Below are 23,612 nucleotides of genomic sequence, written 5' to 3' on the forward strand. Positions count from 1 at the left end.
CCTTGTCCTGTCATTGGGCATCACCCAGCAGAGCCTGGCTCCAGCCTCCTGACTCTTACCCTTCCTCAAGCAGCTTTATGTCCTTCTTTTACTGAGGGGCCCAGAACTGAGCGCAGTACTCCAGATGTGGCCTCACTAGGGCAGAGTAGAGGGAGAGGAGAACGTCTCTCAACCTACTAACCACAGCCCTTCTGATACACCCCAGAATAGCATTGGCCCTCCTGGCCACAAGAGCACACTGCTGGCTCATGTTCAACCTCTCATCCGCTAGGACACCCAGATCCTTTTACCCTTCACTGTTTTCCACCAGGTCAGTCCCCAGCCTACACTGATCCCTGGGGTTGTTCTTTCCAAGAGGCAAGACCCTCCACTTGCCTTTGTTGGATTTAGTTACATTTCTCCCTGCCCCACTTTCCAGACTAAGTCCCACTGAATGGCAGCACAGCCTTCAGCTGTGTCAGTCACTTCACCCAGCTTTGTATCATCAGCAAACTTGCTGACAGTGCACTCCATTCCCCCATCCAGGTCGCTGATGAATATATTGAGCAGTACTGGTCCCAGTGCTGACCTCTGTGGGACTCCACTAGTTACAGGCCTCCAACTGAATAACATGAAGGGACAAGGTGGCTCTGGAAGGTGCTCTTCAAGGCCTGCTCATGAGCCAAAAACTAAAATCTTAAAACATACTGTAATAACTCCACTGCAAAAGCCAGTGGGCATTTAGCTAATTAGGAGGTGACACAATGGTGCAAATGCCAGGGGCTAAAGGTGAGACAGGGCAATGTGGTGTGTGGCTGTGCTCAGGCTCCAGCTGGTGGCAACAGCTGTGCACCCCAGGGTGTCCGGAAGCCCATAAAGGGTCCTGGCTCTCTGGCCAAAAAGAGATTGAGCTGGGACACGTGCAGAGACAAGCTGCAAGACAATTAAGTGCTTAGGTGATAATCTCCTCTTATGAAAGGAGATTGAAAACGTTTGGCTTATTCAGCCACGCAAAGCAGAGGTGTCTGGCAGCCTGGTGCTGAGGTGCTGCTCTGAAGTGTGGAGGCTGCTGTTGGAGGGACAGGAGGGAGTATGCATCCTGGCAGCAGTGAATCCCTGGGCCAGATCCTATTTTTAACTGCTTTTGCCTTTCTCTGAAGAAGCAATGCTTGGGCACATGGCACCCTGCTGTCATCTGGGAGAAGGAATCCTGCAGTTGTCTGTGTGTCTGTCTTCCTCGAGTGCACCAAGTTAAACCAGCTTCCAGACCTGGGCTATGGGGAGTGTCTCCATTTAGCCAGGATACTCATTACCACACGGCTTGGCCTGTTCTTTGCAGGAGCATGGCTGATATCTGAGGATTATTTGCACATATTTCAACTAATCAGCTCTCTGCTGTTGTAGGCAATTTGGCTGGCCCTGCTCCCTCACTGACATTTTAAAGCTTTTCATTTTTTGCTGTGACAGATTTAGACTTGTTTTTTACAAACTGCCAGGGGAAAGCTACGGCTTGCAGAATGCCTTTGTAACAGAGTGCACGAGTAGGCCTTTTAGAACTCTATGGCTAGACCCAAGGGCTACTTGCAATCCAAGGGCAGGGGTCTGGGGATCCTGCCAGCCCCCTCCCATCCTTCAAGCCTGTAAAGAGAGGAAAGCAGCAGCAACTGAAAAAGGAAACTCCTTTCACGTCACTTCATCACCTTCCATTGCTACACAGCGAGGATGCAGGAAGGGCAGCATGAGCAAGCTTGCCTCAGCTCAGTGCTCTTCCCCATAGGCTTAATTTTAGTTCAGAATTATTTTTAAAACTTTCTGATTCCCCTAGTCTGTCTGTTCTTCCACAACATGGTATCCTCAGTCTAAAAATAGCTCTGCATCCACTGGGCTTGTGATCTGCACATACGTTTGACTCAGCACAGCGTGCTGCAGGCAAGCAACTGACAGCTCATCTTTTGAGTGCATTTCATTTGTACGTGTAGGAGTACTCTGCAGAAAAAAATGCTCAGTGCAGAGGAGGGGCAGACTCCTTCCCTCTCTGGCTTCCATACCAGAGCAGTGTTCAGACTTGTCAAACACCGTTAAACAAAACAAAAATGAGCGTTAATCTAGACTTAAAAAAAGCAACAACCATAAACAGGCACTGAGATGGCTAAAGTAAATCAGCTCCAGGACCCTGTTAGTCGAGCCTCTCAGCTTTGAAAAGCATCAGAAATGGCTGCTTCAGAGAAAGTTTTATCCAGAAAACCCTCTAGGCAGATTGCTGTTCAATAACTTGGTGGTAGAGGGAAGGTCTTTGCTCAGCGGGTGACTTTTACACAGACTAGTGCTTCTCTTAAGGTATTTCACTCCAAACAAACTCATTTTTTACAAGCTGGAACATCACTGTGTTTTGATTTACTGTACCATTGTCTTCAGAGGCTTCTGGTTTACATTCCTAACGTATGGAATGTGAGATCTGGCATGAGATAAAAGACCGTAGGAGTGCAGGGTAGATCTGCCGTCCTGTGCTGCAGAGAGTTCTCCAGAAATGTCTGCCTGCACTCAGGTGCACTCCCAACAGCTGAAAACTACAGTCTGAGCAGCCACAAGGGAGGGAGCTGCAGCCACCCAGCCTAAGAATGTTAAACAGCAACTGCTTCTGATGCCCATCTATGATGCAGTCATCCTGAGACTAGCACTGACAGAGGCTTTAACTAATACTTTGGAGAGACGTTGGTACCCCCATGCTCAGGTTCAGTAGGGAAATAGGAGGTGCCATTAAGCTGGTGAGGCATGAGCAGGGAAGACTGCAATGGAATGCAGCAGAGCACTACATTTCCCCTCTGGTCAGCATCCGAGCTGTTGCCAGCAGGCAAGATACCTGAGCTGTCACAGCTGCATCTTGCCTGGACATAGCCAGAGTAGTCAGCTGGCAGGTTTGTGCCTGCTTAGCCCAAGACTCCTTCTGCAGCATGGACAAAGAGGCCTGCATCAGAGGACTGTGGGATGAGCTGCCCCCAGTCTCAGTCTGCTCTATGGCAGCAGTGGCCCAAGCCCTGAAGTGTGGCAGTGAGGGTTTCAATATTCACAAAGACAACCATATATCCTCATGCCATTCCATGCTGAGGGGCTCTGGAGCCTAAGGCACCCATCTCAACTTTCATTGCCGGTCACTTAGAATCATAGAATCAACCAGGTTGGAAGAGACCTCCAAGATCATCCAGTCCAACCTAGCACCCAGCCCTATCCAGTCAACTGGACCATGGCACTAAGTGCCTCATCCAGGCTTTTCTTGAACACTTCCAGGGACAGCAACTCCACCACCTCCCTGGGCAGCCCATTCCAATGGCAAATCACTCTCTCTGTGGAGGACTTCATGGCTATTTAGCAGCTGCATGGAAAAGGCATCACTTTGGTCAGTTTAAAGCCGTTTGACTTTTAAGTCCTTACATAATATGAGGGAGCCTGAATGGAGTGTCCCAGTCTGAACCATGCTGTTCACAGTAAACAACCTCAAATCCAACTGTTTTAAGTACAGCAAATCCCCCTAGAAACCTGCTTAGGCCTGGGGAGTCTTGAAGCAAGTCATGTTTGAAAATTGCCCACTAGACACTGGATTTTGTTAGAGAATTGCATCACTTGTGCCTCTGTAAGGGACATACTGCACATTATTTTGTCACTCTTGCTGGTAGGAGCATCAGAGCATTGCTAGTGGAGTGCTGGTTGGGAATATGCTCTAAAGTCAAGGTTGTGTGGAGGATATGGCTGTTATGAGCTGTCACAGCTGGAATTACCAAAACAGCAAAGCATTTCAGAGAAGGCTGAGATGTGAAAATCTGGATTTGTACTAAAAAAAGAAAAAAGTTTTGCTGGAAGTGTGAGTATATAAATAAAAATGAGAACAATATAAAAAGGAATGAATTATAGGAGCTGAAACCAGACAGAAAGAGCAAACAATGAGTATACAAGTCAGATAGAGAAACTCTGCAAGGTGGAAGAACTGAGGACACAGGGTCCGGATGCCTCTTTCCATCTCTGTGCACAGCACACTGGTAAGTCAGCAAGCAATAAAGCAGCTGTGCCTCTGTGGAAGCTGCTCGAGCAAATGTTACCTTGACTCTGGTGCCAGACCCAACTCTGTGCCCTGTTTACAAGCACATAAGGACAAAGACTCGGAAGGGAATAGGTTTTCAGTCTTACTGCATAGAGCATGCCAGCCCAACAGCATTTGAAAATGTATTTTGAAAAATATGTTCTCCTTTTTTTCTCACACAGTGGATATGTAGGACTGTGCCCAGTGGGCTTGCTACCCACTGCTACCAATTAAGCTCCTTGTAAGACTTAAATGAAGACACCTGATTTCAGGTTCCATCTTTCTTTGCTTTTCAGAGCTGCCTGGATGCCTTGGTGGACTACTTCTCTCCTGGAAGAGAGCCTCCTCCTCATCTGCATGCCTCTCCTACATGTGAAATCCTCCCCTGCCAATGACTTACCAGGTCTCTACCATGTCATTGACGTCTCAGGGTACTGTGTCATCAGCCACTGGCATTCAGTTCTTTATGAGCTCTGACTCGAGCTCTTCATCACCTGAGTTTAGAAATTTTATGCCATTTTTTCCCCAAGGGAATTGCCTCAAATGGGATCTTTTGAAGGCAACAGTCCATGTATTTATTTAGTGGGAGCTTAATTATCCATCACTGTGATGCCACTCAAACATTAGTATTTATCAGCAATTAACCAGTGACAGATGAACCTCCCAGAAACACAGAAAGAAAAGCATTGTGGAGCACAAGATGATTTCCATTACATATTCAGCATTCTGTAGAATGATGCATTACAGAGAGTGCCAATTTTTCTTTTCAATTGCTTTGGAAATCTAGCAGCAGGCACCTCTGGGAGGTTTTCTCATTTCATTCAAGGCACATTTATTGAAAATGAGTATGGAGAAGAAACAGGACAGCTGAGCAAATGCTGTGGAATGAAGAAGGGGAGTCGTGAACAATAGATTTGATTTTCAGTGCCATGACAACAGTTTCTGTGCACGAGTTACATGAAATTAGACAAAGTCCTGCTGCCGAGTGGACAAGTTGAGGCATTGAAGTAATCAAGAGATGGGCAAATGTGTAATAGGGAACTTGTTGTGCTGGCCAAAGCAGACAGATTCTTGCTTATATCAAGGTCCCACCAAGAATGCTTGCCAAGCACAGCAAGGGAGTGTTCTTAATATAACAAGATTGGTATTTCAAAATTATGGGCTATCATGGCTCCCAGCAGAATGCAGCAAGCTCTGTGCTTTTTGCCCAAGAGGGATGTGCTGACTGAAGGGCTATCTGTCAAAGCTGTGCTTTATGGAAGACACTTTTTACCACACAGTAAATATTACAGTGCTTTTGTGAAGGTCTGCCACCTTGATCTGAGAAGGTATAACTCACTTGCAATTTTTTGCATCTATTGAAAATGGCCTCTCATTCCTGCAAGGAGCAGGGCAAGCAGAGAGCAGTCCTGACAGGGTGTTGACATAAAGTCATGGCAGCATTAAAGAATAATATACTCCCAAAGGCCTAGATCTAAGCCAAATTAGAAACTATGTCTCTGAAGCAGCTTCCTTAGCAAAAACTGCTGCGAGCAGCCACTTCAGAGACAGCTCTCCCAAAGTGTTTTACATTACTGTTATTTTTGGAGATTGGGTTTTTATCAGGGCAATAGTATACTCTACTATGGACTTGTGGCTTTTTCTTATGAGACAGTGATTGGCATTGGAATGGGCTGCCCAGGGAGGTGGTGGAGTCACCGTTGCTGGAGGTGTTCAAAAGAAGAGTGGATGAGGCACTTAGTGCCATGGTCTAGTTGATTGGGTAGGGTTGGGTGCTAGGTTGGACTGGATGATCTTGGAGGTCTCTTCCAACCTGCTTGATTCTATGATAGTTAAGAAATGAGCAGAACTGCTCATATCTAAAATACAATCTCTTTAAGCACAAAGGAGTGATGGAAGACTTCAAACTAAGATGCAAATCCCTAAAAACTGAAACTGGATACTCAGGATATAAATATCTGAGTTATTTTTACTGTGTATTTCATTAGTTCTCCACATAGTCTAAAAATTATCATCCTCCAGGCAGAACACAAAAACACAGAGGCACATTTATCTGTGGTGTCTAACCACGCAGTACTCAAGTTCTTTGACACAGTCAAGAGAGCAGGGAAAAGGAGAATATAACAGAGTGAGAATAGAAAAAAACCCAGAAAAGTCCATGGCATGGCTAAGCCTTATTTGCTCTTCTCCCTGCCGAGGAGCAGCTGTGAGTGGCCTGACTTGCCTAGTTCACCTCAGCTTGAAGACAAGGCTGACATTAAGCAGTTTGACTGTGCCCTCTACTGTTAACAGGAATAGAGAAAGGACTTACATGTCTTGGAAATGGTTTCTAGGTGAACCAAAATGGATTTACTTCTTGAGTCAAGCATTTCTTCTAACTTGTCCAAGCATGCTTGCAGCTGCGAAAAACGAAAGTAAATGAGAAGTGAACACATTGCCCTTTCTTTGTGTGAGAGAACAGAGCCTCAGACAACACAGAACAATGCCTGCAATGCATGGAATGGAACAGCCTGAAAACGGTTATTTATCTGTTGCTTGGAACAATTTTTCCAGCTGTGGTTTGCAAACCCAAAATACTTCTGTGGTGGCTCAAGAGGCTCTTGAAACATCACAGCCATCTTAATAGATTTCAAAACAGAGATACCAATCTGTAAAATAGTGCTCACAGTGTCATTAATCCAATCCATTCTAAAAGCGTTGGGGAGAAGGTCTTCACCTTATGACTGTAAGTAAGATCAGACTACTTTTTTCAGGCAGAAGTAAAACATAATTGATCTGTGGAGACAGCCATTACAGACCCAGAGAAATTCCACTGCTGACTTCCCTAAAGGCCTTGACCCTAAGGATGGACCATAAAGACAATGATATATGCAAAAAAAAAACCCTGACAGCTGTTGATTTAAAGTATTTGAGTACTCATGATGAACAGTGTCAATTTAAGTATCAGCACAATAGGTTAATAGTTTGTAGCATTTCTAACTCTTCACTATTCTACATTCTGATTTTGAATTAACTTACCTCTTGAAGCCTGTCTTTGATACTGGAAATAGAGGTGCTTAAAACCTCACTAAAATGAAAACAAATATAAACCAGGCATGTAAGTTACTGAAGGATGCAGAACTTGGAAAAACAAATCACAGTAAAGATGAGACATGAAACACTGCAGGGTATAGTATAGTGCAGAATGTAAATACAGAAATGTGCTTACTTCAGGGGGCATAGCCTTTTGAAGTCACTTTACCTGTTTTAGGAAAGGATGGATTCTGCTATGTAGAGAGGGAAAAAACCCATATACACACATGGACATATATAGCATATACACGACATTCCTTTCTTTCAGCTCTCCCATTTTTGGCCTTCATGCCTTTCAGCATTCATGCCTTTGTTGAAAGCTTTGGTTGGCATTTGCACAACTGTCCATGAGCTGCTGGGATGCTCTCACCATGCTATCTGCTCTGGAAGGACCCAGCCTTGGCAGCCGAGGTGAATGTGCCTGTTGCTGGGATACATGAGTGTTGTGCTTGGAGTAAAATACTGCAGGGAAGTATGGGAAAAGCTTCAGCATCCACAAAGCCAGGAAGAATAAATCTTTTTCTCCAGAGATTACACCTGTGGTTTCTGTTATCTTTCCTTTTAAGCTCAGCAACCCCTTTGGAAACCAGGCTATACTCCTGATTGTCCTATCAAACCCAAATGCAAGGGTGGCTGCTAAGTGAAATGACAACCTATTTCCTCTCTGAAGATTTGGATCATTTCAAATCAATCATTTAATGCTCCAAGTAGCAATAACCAAAAGAGTGGAGAGCAGGTAGAGCCTAGGCTATGAGTATCAGGCATGGCCTCAGAAATCTTTCTAGCTTTATGGAAAGAAAGATATTAATTTTCTTAGTCAAACTTGTGGGGGATACGAATCGTTAAATTACACGTTTATCTTTGTAAAGATAATATAGCTGCTTCTATAAACAGGCTTCTAGTCTGGGAGTGAGTCTGGAGTGTGGGAAGGAGCAGAATTAATTTAAAGAAGAAATAAAGGATAATTAAGAGTTCTGCCTAAACATTTAAAACTGTTTGTTCGTTCCTCATAATTCCCTTTAAAAATATCTTCTTCTCTAATAGGCATTAGAGAATCCAGCTTTGCCTTACCAGAAGTGTAGTGCCCAGTGCAAAACAAGAAGAAGCACAAAGCCTGACTTGATCAAAGGCTTGTAATAAAAATGTGTGTTACTTTGGATGTTATATTACAAAACCTTCAGCACTAAGAATCATTTGTAGGTGCAGTGGGGAGTTTGACATCTTTCAGTTTTGAGCTTCGGATGGTTAGCCTGTTCCTTAAAGTCCTTCAGGACCTACAAGTACATTTAATTCCTAACATGTGACAAGAACAGATGCAAATTCCATTAGTAAATTACATTTCCCTGCTAACAGAAAAGATACAAAAATCTTATACATATAGGTAAAATTCTAGAGATTTATAAAGGTGCATTCATTGCATCTTCCACTGCACACAGGTATGCTTGGCTGTCTCCTCATCTGGCAAAAATGTGAAGGCTGTCCTCAGTGCTCCTCAGATTAGTTCCAACTCAGTCTATAAATTGTTGAGAATTGCAGACAATCAACCCAGGAAAAAAACCTGCTGGTTAGATGAAGAATGAAAAATGCAAATTCAGGTTAGAGTTTTGTTGTTCCTTGTGGCTTATTGGCTGAGCGTGTTACATAAATCGCATCACAAATAAACCTTTGTCTCTTACCCTATGACTTCTCCCAGTCAGAGATTATTTAAAACCTGGAGGAATATGGAGCTGTGTCATGTATGACTTTTTAAAAGGGAAAGAAGGAGCTGCAGGGTGTGATAAGTACCAGCACAGAAAGAAATTCCAGTGGATTTCTACCTACCGATCATATTTGTCCTTTATTTTGTTCTTATTCACTTCAAAACTTTCCAGCACATTTTTCACTCTTCCTGAGCCAAAGTTAAGCGAACCTTTTTCTCTTGTATCTTCATCAAATAACTGTGGTTTTGCCTGGTATTTGCTGAAAATACTGGGCTTGCTCTGTTGCACACACACAGAGACAAAACAAAACAAATCAGGACATTAAGTAGGAAAAAAACCCCAAAAAAACATTAGTACACCAAGAGCTTTGCAGGCAGAGATCACAGTGATTGGGCATGGTAGATTAGATTGGATGAGGAGATTAAGAGTTTCATGAGGCTGTGGTTCACTCAGCAGTTAGATTGACTCCCTGTGGAACTGAGGGCCAGCTCAGATTCCACCAGACTCAGGCTTTTCTCCCAGTCTTGAGAATTTTCAGTTGGTTTCAATCATCAGGTCTGCAGATTTCTTTGCTGTGTGCTCAAGACAGAGACTAGAAATGAATTCCAGTGTTTCTGGAATGGCAGAAGAGTCAAATATGTCAGTGGGAGCTCCCAGCACAGTAATCTGCAGAAAACCCTGTTGAATTTCTTGGTGGATGACATCATTTTGCTGCTGACTAGCAACATCACCAGACTGTAGATGAGAGTTAGTTTTTCTCTATATGCTTTAAGATACATTTCAGAACAAGACCTGTAACACTAATGTGAAAGCTGTAAAGATCTTCTTCATCACACAAACTTCCCAGACATTGCATGACAAAAATGGAAATGCCTTAAATCATAGGAAAATGCAAATTCCGTTAGATTTTCTTCTCTCATTGTGAGGAGTGAATGTCTTGTTTTGTGTCTGATGAAAAACTGCTGCAGGACAAGATCCTCAGCAAAAGGTGGAGGACAGTGGATAGGATCTGGTACTGAGGTACAGCAGAGCTGGCACCATTGTTCTAAGCTAATCTGTGCTCCCCTTTAGCATTTCAGGAACTGTTTTGGTGAGGCTGGTAACATCAGAAACCATCTGTTGCAGGTGAAAGATTTGGAGCACAGAAGCTCTTAATGATAGAATCATAGAATTGTCAGGGCTGGAAGGGACCTCAGCGATCATTCAGTTCCAACCCCCCTGTCATGGGCAAGGACACCACACTAGATCAGATTGCTCAGAGTCACATCCATCCTGGCATTAAAGACCTCCAGGGATGAGGCTTCCACCACCTTCCTGGGCAACCTGCTCCAGTGTCTCAGCACCCTCATGGTGAAGAACTTCTTCCTAACATCCAATCTCAACCTACCCACTTCCCACTTCTGATTTTGCTCCATTCCCCCCAGTCCTGTCACTGCCTGACATCCTAAAAAAGTGTCTTCCTGGTTTTCCTGTAGGCCACCTTCAGATACTGGAAGGCCACAATAAGGCCTCCTGGGAGCCTTCTCTTCTCCAGACTGAACAGCCCAAATTCTCTCAGTCGGTCTCCATAGGAGAGCGGCTCAGAGGATCATCCTTGTGGCCCTTCTCTGGACACATTCCAGCATGTCCAGATCTTTCCTGTAATAGGGGCTCTGTAACTGGTCATGGTACTCCAGGTGGGGTCTTACCAGAGTGGAGTAGAGGAGGAAGATCACCTCCCTTACCCTGCTGGCCACAATTCTCTTGATGCAGGCCAGGCTCTGCTTGGCTTTCTGGGCTGCAAGTGCACAGTGATGGCTTACGTGGAGCTTTTCATCTACCAGCACCCCCAAGTCCCTCTCCCCAGGGCTGTTCTCAAGCCAGCCACTACCCAGGTTATAATGGTGCTTGGGATTGCCCCAACCCATGTGCAGGATCTTGCGCTTCATGAGGTTGGCTCTAAACCCATGCAAGCATCTGCCACAGCAAGATAATAGTCAGTCAGTGGAAGGACTCTGACATCCCTACAGCAAGCTAATGAAGAGCAACACCGAGTTTTTCAAAGAGGAATAGATGAAATGTTCCACCTCTGCTAGACAGTCTAAAGACACTAGCTTCAGTCTAATTTCACATTACTTTAGTAGGTAAAAAATGTGATTAAAGAAAATAATATCTATCTCATTAATACATTGTAGTAATTATAAATCTGCTCTAAATCTGTTTTCACCTGACCAGGATGCTGCTTTCTGTAGTCACAGAAAATATATATATATATCTTTGCATCAAGATGATTTCAGCAGTTACTGACACTTGCAAACATTACCACCAGGTTTCAGCATTTCCCCTTAACTCTGAATGGTGGCTGTGCACCTGCACAAGCCTTAAAAAGAGGGAGACTCACATCCTTGGAGTTGTGCTGTGACAGCTGCATACCCTGCTCCAGCGGTGCTGCTGCTGACTGCACATTCTCTGGGCAGAACTGGGAGCCAAAGAGCAGCTGAGAATCGCTCAAACTCGAGTAGTCGCTGGGAGCGCTGCTCTGGCTCAAAACCTTGTTAGGCCTGAAAGGGAGCAGAGTGGGTTGTTAAGAAATCAAAGAGCCAAACAAAATTCCCTCTTGGGAACCATCCAAGTGTGGCCCACCCCAACATGTTTGTTTTCACTCTCTGCTCGGAGGGTACCGCTGGTGGGACCACATCATGTTCAATGGTGTCTGGTTTTGCTGAGCAAAGCCAACCTGCATAGCTGAAACTGCCACACAAATGCAATGCAGTAGCTCTGCATTCACCTTGTGAGAGTGATATTTCTCCAGCATGTCCTGCAGCCAGAAGAACCAAATCCAGGGCTGACAAGCTCAGTTCATTCTACCTGCCTTGTCATGAGAGCCACCTCAGGGTTTGCTCCTAGCAAGTGCTGGGTCTCTCACTTTCCCCTACTGTGGAAAATAATTTCTGTTGCAACTCAGATGCTGTCTGGCTTATTTAGGAGGCAGTTCCAACAGACTAAACCTTTCTGACTGGTAATTGTCATTTCTTGGGCATATATTCTCCAGATGCCTTAAGTCTGACACACTATAACAAGAAATAAATAGGTAGCATATGGCTGGGCAGATTGATCTGAATTGTTAGACATATTTCAAACATAAAAACATGCTACTCAAAAGTTCTTTTCTTTCCCCCGAGTGCCACCCAGCTAAACCTTCCTTTGGCTAGCCTTGATTTTGTGCTGCATTGCTTTGATTTTACTGCTCTTCAGAGACACAACTTTGGCTCCTTTCTGGACTAGGCTCATGGCACTGCCCCAGCTTCCCTCAGACAAGGGTTTCCCTGTACAGCTGCAGCACTGCTCATTGTGTTAGAGGCTGGCTTCACTTTTTTGTTAGCAAAGATACAGACTTTCTTTATTTTTCATGTGATCACTATTCCATTGCTTCACGTTCACAAAGTCTGTCTAGGTGCAGACATAAGAAAAGCTGAGCCTGATTTACACTTTCAGTTTTTGCTGTTTTTCAAGCTACCAAGATGGAGAGATGTGTTACTGCTTTTGGAACTGGGAATTAGAGATCAAAATTAATGAAAATACTCTTATACAGAGTTTTCCTTCCATGTCAAATCATATAAGTGAAGGGGAAAGAACAGGACACTAATTCATGTGTATAACAAAAGATCAGCATCCCAACATTTATTAGCAGTGACATATTTGGTTAATTCCCAGTTTTGGAAGGAACCCAAACATCATATACACAACAGGAAAGGGATTTGGCCACAGTACTTGAGCTGCTCAGTCTCCCTCTTCATTGAATAGTGGTGCCTGTGACAATATCATATTAATACTTTTGCCTTTAAGCTCACTGAGCTGCAGGCAAAACCAGATGAAGTATTGGGTTCTGGATTCCCAAAAAGCCTGATAAATCTGTCCAAATTCAAATCTTCTCCCTTGATCTGTTTCTGGACCCCAAATCTACTAAGAAATAAATCTGAATACAACTTTCACTAGTACAACTTCTTGTTTGCATCTCAGCTAAGCTTTGTCAATTAAAAAAAAAAAGAAACACAAACAAAAAAAAAAAAAAAACCCCAAACAAGCCCAAATAAAAAAAAAAACAAAAAAAAAAAAAAAAAAAAAAAACAACCCCCCAAAAAATCTTCATCTGCAGCCAGCATGTCAGGGAGACATGTGAGCACATGGGCTGCCATCAGCCTACATAGGCAGGACCCCTGCCTGCAGTGTGAGTATCACATCTCCTGCACCAGTTTTCTAAATCCTCCTGCCTTCTATCCAAAAAAAGCTTCCTCTTAGCTGAAAGAAGAGTTTTTATAATCCATAAGTGCTTTGCTGTCTTGTCAAACCCCCTTTGAATGTGCTGGTAAATATATCCCACAGTCTGCTCACTTTCATGGTCCCTTCACACTGCTTAATGCTAGAAGTACAAGATTCCTATGACAAAAAAACAATATATGGCCAGTGTTTTGAGGGGGACCTTATGAGACAAGTGACTTTCCAGGCTTGCTCTGCGCTGACACTGTGACCAAAGCAGCCGTTGATTGCTCTGGAGCCTCATTTTTCTGTCTTAAGTTCACTACTGCAGTGGTTGGTTTAGGAATGATGCCACTTATGCACATTGTGGGGAGAGAGGAAGATGAAACAGATGTCTCTCTTGAATACACTCCTTCCCTTGGGCCACAGAATTCTTTCTCCCTTGCTTAATGCTGCTGGCAGTTCATTTACTAACCAGACCATCTGGACAAGACATCAACCTGGCCACACTTGGCCCAGGCCAAGCCGTGATGGTCAGATCAGAGAACTGTGATTTGATCTGTGATCACATCTATGATCAAGCAGCCACATCTTCTTCTAACCACTTGACCATTCCCTTCAGGATGCCTGAGCTGCAGGGATGCATGCTCCATCCTAAATATAAACCTTCCCTTATAAAGAGCGAGGAAGCATCCCAGCTGTTTAATGCCCGTTAGAAGTCCCTCCCAGATGATGCAATAGTTTACCTCAGGAGAACTGCTAACACAAGCCATTTTCCATGCACTTGTGCCCATGATATTCCTATGACATTTGCACTAGCATATGTGTCCAAAGCCAAAATAGCTTCAGGTATGTAAACCAGGTTCTTGTCAGGTCCAAAACACACTGAATTATCCTCTGCTGACCAGTGGAGCCATTTCTTTTTCCCACCTAATATGGGCAGCTAGAACTTTTTCTGTAACATGAGCATGACCTAAACCACCTGTAGCTCTCTGCATGTCTGGGGAGTCAGATCTCCACAGTCTCAGCTTCCCTGTTGTTAGTGGGAATCTCCTCTCCACAGAAGTTAGATCTTCTGGAAACTTCTTTGACTTTTCTATGTTCTGATTTCCACATACCAAAGATTTTAGCACGATGATATGCCAATGTCCACTTTTCATTCCAAGGTTCTGCCTTGACCACAACCAGCTGATGGATAGAGCAACCCAAGAGAGATGCAGTATAGGATAAATGCCCTCTTGTGTTTCTCTAGGGGTGCTGACAAACTACAAATTCGTAACTATAAATTGTCATAGGTGTTATGGGTCTTTGAAAAAATGGTGACTGTTATTTGGATCCATCCTTACAAGCCAACACCAAGGTTGTAGCATCAGGTGGAAATGCAGACTGATTCTCCTACAGTTTGCAAAATAACATCTGTCAGTGGTACTGCTGTAGGTGATTTTACTTAGTTTCTTCATCCTCACCCAACCTCATGCCAGCATCCTTCTTCTTCCCAAGCACTGTGCTTGATGCTCATTTATGCCTTCCTGACACATTTCTTCAAGGTGTAATAAAGCCTCTTTCCTAAAGATATCTTTTTCTCCTGGTAGTAATCATGAGTAGAAGCAGTGCCATGAAATTCCTCCTCTTCTGATTGCCTTCTAGAAAACATCCCAGCCCTTTCTGTTCCTCAATTACTGACCAGGGCTGCATAACAGCAAATCAAATTGAAATTCTGGGAGCTGCTGCTCACCTGCTCTTCCTCCCAGCTTCAGTCTGCATCTGTAGGAACTCTTTCTAGCTGTGCTATGCTGCTCCCATTGTCACTATTTGCTGCCTGGCAGTGTTTTCAATAAATGAGCAAGGATCAGCACTGGCTTTAGGTGCAGAGGAACTTCAGCATCCAGGAGCCTGGAGGAGCTTAAATTGAGTTTGAGCAGCGATTGCAGTTTCCAGTCATTTGTCATCTCTTCACTTGGAATGGCCACAACATAAAGTTATTATTTCTCTGTTTTCTGTCCTCTGGAACATCATGATCTGCTCGCTGCAAATCATTTGTGCCATATCCTAAAAGGAATGTCTACAGACAGATTTTGGCACTGGCCCTAATGCATTAACCACAGTGAAATTCACTTTGGCTGTTCAGCTCAAGCACCATCTCCTATTTCCAGATTTCAGGCTCAAAGTACTTCTGTTCTTAATTCCTCAAGGTCATTTTTATTTTCTGTGAGGCACTCCTCATTGAATTGTGATTCAACACTGCTCAGCTGTTCCTCACCTTGGAAACCATATTAGCCCTTTGTCCTGAGACAGTTGCAGGGCCTCACAGAGTTTTTTGCCTTAGGAAAAGACTGGGATTTCCGTGAAGCAGCCCTCTTCACTCACACAAAATGTGTCTCTGATCATATTAAGGATTAGACATCTGGAGACAGGGATGTTTTGCCCCATCCCAGTCTGAAGCCACCTTCCAGCCTGCAGGTTCCCATTCTTCCAAAGCTTGGGATTTTTACAGTTGCTCCCCCAGTCTTTGTCCCAGCTGTCTCCTTCATTTTCTGCTTATTCTGGGACCTTAAGGCAACTTCAGAATATGTGGCCTTGATATGTGGGGTGGAATTTCATGGGATAATGGATTGAATGAGGTTGTTAAAATTAGAATTTTTCTCTCAACAGCAGAAACAAGCAACAAATAGTAGTGGCCCAAATAGGCCTTAACTTACAGCATCCCTTTTGAATGCCTCTTTAATACTTTCACCATATATTGGCTTTAGATGCTCTCTGGTAGGCTTTCTGCTTCTGCTGCCTTTAGCAATTAACAGCTTTTCACATGGAACAAGAAAATTCTCAGAGGTTCAAATTTCAATCATAATATATGGGTTCTATTTTTATATTTTTTAGTGTCTTTCATTTCTTGAAGTATGCCTTTTCATTTGCAGTTGTCTGTTTACCATGCCAGTCCAGCACTGGTCCTTCTTGTATCTGATCTGATGAACTGGTATGTATTTGTTCTGATCTTCCATATGAAGTCTAAATAATCCCTAGGCCTCAAGCAAACATTTAACCCTTTTGGCTGTCTGGTATTATTTTTAATGAACTTCCTTATTACTGTGTCAGAGCCTCTTTTGAAACTAAACAGTAGTGGATTATTGGCTTCTGTTGCTCCTGCAGAGATGCTGGCTTCGGTTCGCTGCTGTCGCTCTAATGGCAGCTCTACAGACAGGAATACTGCCCTGAACATGAATGTTGTGCTCAGCTCAGGGCTAAGGCAAGAGGCATCCCTTCCCCAGAGAGCTCCCCAGCCAAGCCAGGTATTCACAGCGTCTGGAAATGTGCTTTCAGCATTAAGTCCTGATGACATCCAAGCAATAGAAGACCGATTGAAGCATTGCTGCTTTGCAGCTGCAGTTCTTATATCCTCTGTGATCCTTCTTTCTTTGCCTGCCCTTCCTCCTGGGCAGGCAGCAGCACTGCTCTATCACAGCACTTTCCCTAATGAAGTCTGGCAATTCCATCCACAAAAATGGTGTTGTTTGTCGATACACTTAAATTGAGCCCAGGCTTTGTCCACTGTGGAGCTGTCATTTTATCTACGTGACCCACTCCCACCTTCTTAAATAATCGGCAGCCTGATGATACAGTGTGGAGACTGTCTTCCCTCTGCTGCGTTTGTAGGATCTATGTTAGTCAGTATTGATATGCAAAACCAAGTAGAGCAGGGACTTTGTTTCCCCCAACCTATTTCTCAGTCTGCTAGAAGTTACAGAGAAGCACACATGTGACAGACAAGTAGATAACGAATAAACCCCAGAGCAATCCTGGGCTTGGGCAGAACCACTGCCAGGAGGGCACTGTGTCACTGTAGCTGTGTCTTTCCCAGGAACCTGGTGACAGCTGCTCTCAGACGCAACACCCTGACTCAAACTTGCAAAGAACTCACCACATGATTCATACCCTGCCCAGATTATACGCCGGTTTCAGGTTTCATTTTCAAAGCTCCCTGAAAGAGAGTAGTCTGCGGATTACAGAGCATTCCCTGCTGTGGTGAGAAAGGTTTCTAGTAACAGAACTGAGACAGAGAAAAGTAAGCAATACCTTTTCTCCTATTTAAAATATGCACATGTACACACACCTGAGTAACTATTTTTTTCCCTTTAGAAAAAGTGAATTCCCCTCCTAAGAACCTTCTCTTGTTTCTTCACTCCTCCAACAACTCAGAAATGGTTTATGCTCTATTTGGGCCTTTTGAGCTCACTTGCAAAAAATGTGGAATGCTGGGGAGTGGGTGGTAAAATCTTATCTGTATTTTCTTCCTGCATTAATAAATGAGTTAAAAGGAAAGACTTTGTGGCTGACAGGATACTTTGGAGGAAGGAATTCAAGTGATCTCTTTCCAAAAAGGCAACTTTACTTCCTCCACTCATTTCCTTGCCTATTGAACCACTCCACTGAATGATTTATGTACTTTAAAAATGCCTATTATTTATTAACACAATATATATTATGATGCATGTTTGTTATTATTAATATTAGCATTAATAATAATAGTAATTGTAATAATAATAATAGGCAGTGAGGGTTAATATATTCTCTACAATTCCTCTGCTCAGTCTCTGAGGAAAGTCATAGATTTTCAAACTACTTAGAAGCAACTTACTGCAAAAAACCAAAACAAAAACAAAACCAACAAAACAAAAACAAAACCAACAAAACAAAAACAAAACCAACAAAACAAAAACAAAACCAACAAAACCAAAACAAAACCAACAAAACCAAAACAAAACCAACAAAACAAAAACAAAACCAACAAAACAAAAACAAACCCAACAAAACAAACCTCCCCCCCCAAAAATAAAAACACAGCCAAAAAAAAAAGTGAAAGTACCAAGAAGACAATAGAATTCTGCAATGAATATTTATAAAGACAAAACCATGACAGATATAAATACGTTTTTCTCTGAGCTGGCTCCCCTTTGACCACTGCATCTGTGCAAAATTCAATTAATTCATATCTATGAGACAAGTATTTTTATAACAGGCAAGGAAACTTCTATTATGTTTTCATCATCATCATCCATCGTTGTGCTAACACCAGGCCAAAAAGGCAGTGTGACTACAACTGTGAATCTGAATAACACTTAGTTATATAAGTGGGTTATTTAACTAAAAGAGGCTCGGAGGACCAAATTCATCAATTGGCTTCTCCGGAGTGAAATGAGGGATAAATCTCACTCTCTTTTTCTGCCATGTGGTGAAAAAGGTGATGCTCTGCTGTAAAAAAAGGGCAGCTTGCATTATGTTTTGGCTCCTTAGATGCTTACATGCAAATAATGTTTGTTGTCTCACTATATACTGTGGGTGAGGGGAGTTGTAGCTGCTTTTTGACTTCTGCAGGGGAAAGAAAAATTAAGCCATGCATATAATTGCAGGATATGGAATAATTTTGAAGTTACATAATGTGCAACAATATTGCAAATCACGATTCATTTTATCTACTCTCTGCACAAGGCAAGAGGGAACATTTAACTTATGTAATTAGACTTAGACAGGCCACAGGACTTCCCTGGATAAACCAGAGCAGAGCTCCCAACTGATGCTGGTTTCTGTGTTCCCAGCAGTGGTGGGTCCTCAGTGGTTCCTGGCAGGCTGGGAGCAATGCAGGCACAAAGAGGAGTAGGCTTAAGTAGCCACCATTGACCAGGCTGTAACCACAGATCAATTCTGGAGGTGTTTCACCCCATGGCTCTCCAACACCACAAATGTTTAATCTTATATAGAATCATAGAATCATAGAATCACAGAATGAGCCAGGTTGGAAGAGACCTCCAAGTTCATCCAGTCCAACCTAGCACCCAGCCCTAACCAAGCAACCAGGCCATGGCACTAAGTGCCTCATCTAGGCTTTGCTTCAACACCTCCAGGGACGGTGACTCCACCACCTCCCTGGGCAGCCCATTCCAATGCCAATCACTCTCTCTGACAACAACTTCCTCCTAACATCCAGCCTAGACCTCCCCTGGCACAACTTCACACTGTGTCCCCTTGTTCTGTTGCTGCTTGCCTGGCAGCAGAGCCCAACCCCACCTGGCTACAACCTCCCTTCAGGCAGTTGCAGACAGCAATGAGCTCTGCCCTGAGCCTCCTCTTCTGCAGGCTGCACACCCCCAGCTCCCTCAGCCTCTCCTCACAGGGCTGTGCTCAAGGCCCCTCACCAGCTTTGCTGCCCTTCTCTGGACACCTTCCAGTACCTCAACATCTCTCTGCAATGGAGGAGCCCAGAGCTGGACATTTCCTCAGTTCCTTCCCTCCCCACCCCACAGCCCCAGCTCACCCCATGGGTGCTGGTGTGCTCAGCATCTCCTTGATATTCCAGACGTTGAAGTTCATGGTCTCTTCCCACAGCTGTCAGCGCTCACCATGGCCCGGCAGGCACAGGCTCTGCAGTCTCCTGCCTATCTGTGGCCACACATGCAGGGCCTGCCGGGAGGAGGGGAACAGACAGAGGTGAATGAAGGAGCCTGGCTTGGCAGAACCATGCCCTGTGCCCCTCCCTGTGGAGAAAGCCCAGCTCAGGGCAGCATCCTCCTGCGCCCTTCCTTCTGCAGGGAGCATAGGCCCTGCAGGCCCCGAGCAGGCCTGGCCGCAAGGCCGCAGTGGGGCCCCCGGGGGGCAGCTGCCTGTGAGACCTGCCTGCCCCATGGGGTCTCTCGGGGGCTGGGGGCTGCTGGGTTCCCCCCAGGGATCCAGTTCCAACGTGTCCCCATGGCAGGCACCTGGCCAGGCCTCGTGCTTCTGCTCCACAGGAGCAGAAGGACACAGGAGACCACGGCAGGGAGCAAAGAGGAGACCATGGCAGGGAGCCAAGAGGAGACCATGGCAGGGAGCAAAGAGGAGACCACGGCAGGGAGCCAAGAGGAGACCATGGCAGGGAGCCAAGAGGAGACCACGGCAGGGAGCAAAGAGGAGACCATGGCAGGAAGGAAAGAGGAGACCATGGCAGGGAGCCAAGAGGAGACCATGGCAGGGAGCAAAGAGGAGACCACGGCAGGGAGCAAAGAGGAGACCATGGCAGGGAGCCAAGAGGAGACCATCAGAGGGAGCAAAGAGGAGACCATGGCAGGAAGCCAAGAGGAGACCACGGCAGGGAGCCAAGAGGAGACCACGGCAGGGAGCAAAGAGGAGACCACGGCAGGGAGCAAAGAGGAGACCATGGCAGGGAGCAAAGAGGAGACCATGGCAGGGAGCCAAGAGGAGACCACGGCAGGGAGCAAAGAGGAGACCATGGCAGGAAGGAAAGAGGAGACCATGGCAGGGAGCCAAGAGGAGACCATGGCAGGGAGCAAAGAGGAGACCACGGCAGGGAGCAAAGAGGAGACCATGGCAGGGAGCCAAGAGGAGACCATCAGAGGGAGCAAAGAGGAGACCATGGCAGAAAGGAAAGAGGAGACCATGGCAGGGAGCAAAGAGGAGACCATCAGAGGGAGCAAAAAGGAGACCATGGCAGGGAGCAAAGAGGAGACAGGAGAAAGAGGAAGCTCTGAAACTAATGTTCTGGACTGCTCCTGTGGGAGCACAGCAGCCATAGAATCATAGAATCATAGAATCAACCAGGTTGGAAGAGACCTCCAAGCTCATCCAGTCCAACCTAGCACCCAGCCCTAGCCAATCACCCAGACCATGGCACTGAGTGCCTCATCCAGGCTTTGCTTCAACACCTCCAGGCACGGTGACTCCACCACCTCCCTGGGCAGCCCATTCCAATGCCAATCACTCTCTCTGCCAACAACTTCCTCCTAACATCCAGCCTAGACCTCCCCTGGCACAACTTGAGGCTGTGTCCCCCTGTTCTATTGCTGCTTGCCTGAGAGAAGATACCAACCCCCACCTGGCTGCAGCCTCCCTTCAGGCAGTTGTAGACAGCACTGAGGTCCCCCCTGAGCCTCCTCTTCTCCATGTTGCCTGTTTGTTTCCTGTCCAGAGGCTGTGTGATCTCTTATGTAAATAACTCCTGCAGAAATGCAGAATTATTTAATTTCACCCATTAGGAGTACATAAAAAACCCCAAACCATCATCTAAACACTCCCTGGAGAAAGAGCCTCAGGTGTGGTTTTACTTGAGTTCATCTCTTGTGCTTCTGAATCCTTAGTCTTCAGGACTGGAAAATGGGCATGCTTACTTGTCTATTTTTCCCTCCTTTAATTCCCAACCATTCCAATAGTGGTTAAAACGTTGGGTTGCTGGTTCCAAAGACATTCCCCAAGCACTCAACCACTGTAAAAATAAGGTTGATATAAATTCATGGATCGATTAGGTGAAACTACTTACGTCCCCCTTTATGCTCTTTTGTCCACAGTATTAGAGGCAGCCTGGAGCTCAGAGGTGTTGAAATAATGTCTTTCCTGATGGATGTATCTGGCTTCCTAATCAAATCCTGCAGAAATAAAGCTTTCACTTAAAAACAAAAAAAAAATCCCACAGTAGCAATTCCAGCCTTTTACCCATAAAAAAACCTTCCTGGAGTAACTTTGTTGCATTGCTTTTGCTTGTCACTACAGTGCTGGGGCTGGTATGAATAGCTTGGATTTATCACAGGTGCTTGTTAACTCTCAGCTGCATGGTGAATCTCTAACAGGCTGTTTTTCTAGGGGAAATCACAACCTGGATTGTATTCCTGCTTCAAAGGTGGGATAATGGCTGGGCTGTGTGGCACAGTCAACTTGCTAGAGGGCAGGGATGCCATCTAGAAGGAGCTGGACAGGCTGCAGAGGTGTGCCTAGGCCAATCTCATGACATTCAACAAGGCCAAGTGTAAGGTCCTGCACCTGGGTTGGTGCAATCCCAGGCACAGATCCAGGCTGGGTGGGGAATGGCTGAGAGCAGCCCTGAGGAAAAGGACCTGGGAGTCTGGGATGATGAAAAGCTCAACAGGAGCCAACAGTGTGCACATGCAGCCCAGACAGCAACCCTGTGCTGGGCTGCAGCAAGAGCAGTGTGGGCAGCAGGGCAAGGGAGGGGATTCTCCACCTTTACTCTGCTCTCCTCAGACCCCACCTGCAGTCCTGTGTGCAGTTCTGAAGCCCCCAATACAAGAGTGACATGGAACTGTTGGAGCCAGTCCAGAGGAGACCACGAAGATGCTCAGATTGCTGCAGCAGCTCTGCTATGAGGACAGGCTGAGAGAGTTGGGGGTCTGCAGTCTGGAGAAGAGAAGGCTTTGAAGAGACCTTATAGTGGCCTTCCAGTATCTGAAGGGGGCCTATAAGAAGGCTGGGGAGGGACTACTGACAAGGTCTTGTAATGACAGGACAAGGGGGAATGGGTTTAAACTGTAAGAGGAGAGATTTAGACTGGATGTTAGGAGGAAGTTCTTTACAGTGAGAATGGTGAGACACTGGCACAGGTTGCCCAGGGAGGTTGTGGCTGCTCCCTCCCTGGAGGTGTTCAAGGCCAGGTTGGATGAGGCCTTGAGCAAGCTGCTCTAGTCAGAGATGTCCCTGCCTATGGCAGGGGGTTGGAGCTGGATGATCCTTGAGGTCCTTTCCAACCTAGACCATCCTAGGTTTGCCCAAAGCAAACCTTCCTCCAGAGAGCTGTGCTGATGAGAACTTTAAGCTTTATTGCACTTGTCGAGTAAATAAAAGCCTTGTTCTGCTCCTAAACTGCCTACAGCTCCTTTGCACAGCCTGGTGCTGCCAAAACCCTTGCTGTGCTTTTGGGTTCTGTATGGCCCTACAATGTAAACGGTGATTTTCCATCGTTTTACTGCTCACATTTGGAAAGCTGGCCCAGGGCTCCCTTCAGAAGAGACTGTAAAGCCCTGTACCCATATTTACAGCACTTCCACTGCCTTTTAGGAAAGGATTTGATGGTACTTTGCACACCAGTGATAAGGCTCAGCACATTATTTTAGGTTATCATACAGAGCAATTCCTATTTCTGGTACGGGGAAGCTTTCTGGTTTGAGTGTCTGCCAAGGATGTGGAATATGATAAATGAGGTTCTTGTATGTCCATCTCTCCTGACTATGGAGAGAAATTTCTGCAAGAAAACATGTGGGGTTTGGTTTTTTTTAATTACAGGCCTGACAGCTACCTTCATTTCCAGGCTCCCCCCACCCATAACATGCTCTAGGGAGATTAGCCATGTTGCCAGGAGCTGGCTCGCAGCGCTCCTTGTATCTGAAGTAACAGGCTGCTTCTAATGTGTTCAAGCTTTTCATTTAGTAAAAATCAGCAGAGGCTGCCAGAAGATAGTCAGCAATATATTTGGTGTGTTCCTCAACCTTTTTTTTTACTTTGTAGCTTCTTTCATTAGTATCTCACTAGAGGTCTTCTGTTAATAATGTGTCAGCCTTCAAGGGTGGTTAGGACGTCATCCCTTTGTCTGAAGATTTCTCCATCTACCCTAACATGTCTATTGCCACTGTTCTGGCTGCTTTCCTCACCTCCTGGTCCTGTGCCTCAAAGAGAAGATAGAAAACAACGACAAATCCACACTTTCAGGAGCAGTCATGGATTTATCTTCTCCTGAGGTGTAAGAAAGAAGCCAAAAGGTGTTGTGGTGGGTTGATGTGCCA

General features: G+C 45.2%; 1 protein-coding gene across 2 annotated transcripts; it reads right to left on the reverse strand.

Annotated features, from left to right (window-relative positions):
• Positions 1-728: 728 nt before the first annotated feature.
• On the reverse strand, positions 729-21,847 carry IHO1 (interactor of HORMAD1 1). 2 transcript variants are annotated; one of them, XM_064156886.1, is made up of 7 exons: positions 21,362-21,847; positions 19,367-19,512; positions 11,204-11,363; positions 8,945-9,102; positions 7,070-7,118; positions 6,363-6,450; positions 729-1,617 (listed from the first exon to the last, which is right to left on the reverse strand). In XM_064156886.1, exons 2-7 carry the CDS (start codon positions 19,420-19,422, stop codon positions 1,544-1,546), a joined length of 585 nt encoding a protein of 194 aa, XP_064012956.1. In that variant the 5' UTR covers positions 19,423-19,512; positions 21,362-21,847; the 3' UTR covers positions 729-1,543. The 2 variants fall into 2 exon arrangements, with proteins under 2 accessions (XP_064012956.1, XP_064012957.1); XM_064156887.1 differs by lacking the exon at positions 729-1,617 and adding an exon at positions 2,247-2,434.
• Between the last annotated feature and the right edge of the window lie 1,765 nt (positions 21,848-23,612).

Source organism: Pogoniulus pusillus, chromosome 16 (genome assembly GCF_015220805.1).
Source record: "Pogoniulus pusillus isolate bPogPus1 chromosome 16, bPogPus1.pri, whole genome shotgun sequence".
Taxonomy (NCBI): Eukaryota; Metazoa; Chordata; class Aves; order Piciformes; family Lybiidae; genus Pogoniulus; species Pogoniulus pusillus.

Bases quoted from the DNA above. Each gene is read 5' to 3' on its own strand.
- IHO1 (XM_064156886.1), bottom strand. From the start codon at position 19,422: ATGAACTTCAACGTCTGGAATATCAAGGAGATGCTGAGCACACCAGCA. The intron at 11,364-19,366 runs GTGAGCTGGGGC...GCTCCCTTTCAG, and splicing joins AGCACACCAGCACCCATGGG to GCCTAACAAGGTTTTGAGCC. The intron at 6,451-7,069 runs GTAAGTTAATTC...CGTTTTTCGCAG, and splicing joins TCAAAGACAGGCTTCAAGAG to CTGCAAGCATGCTTGGACAA.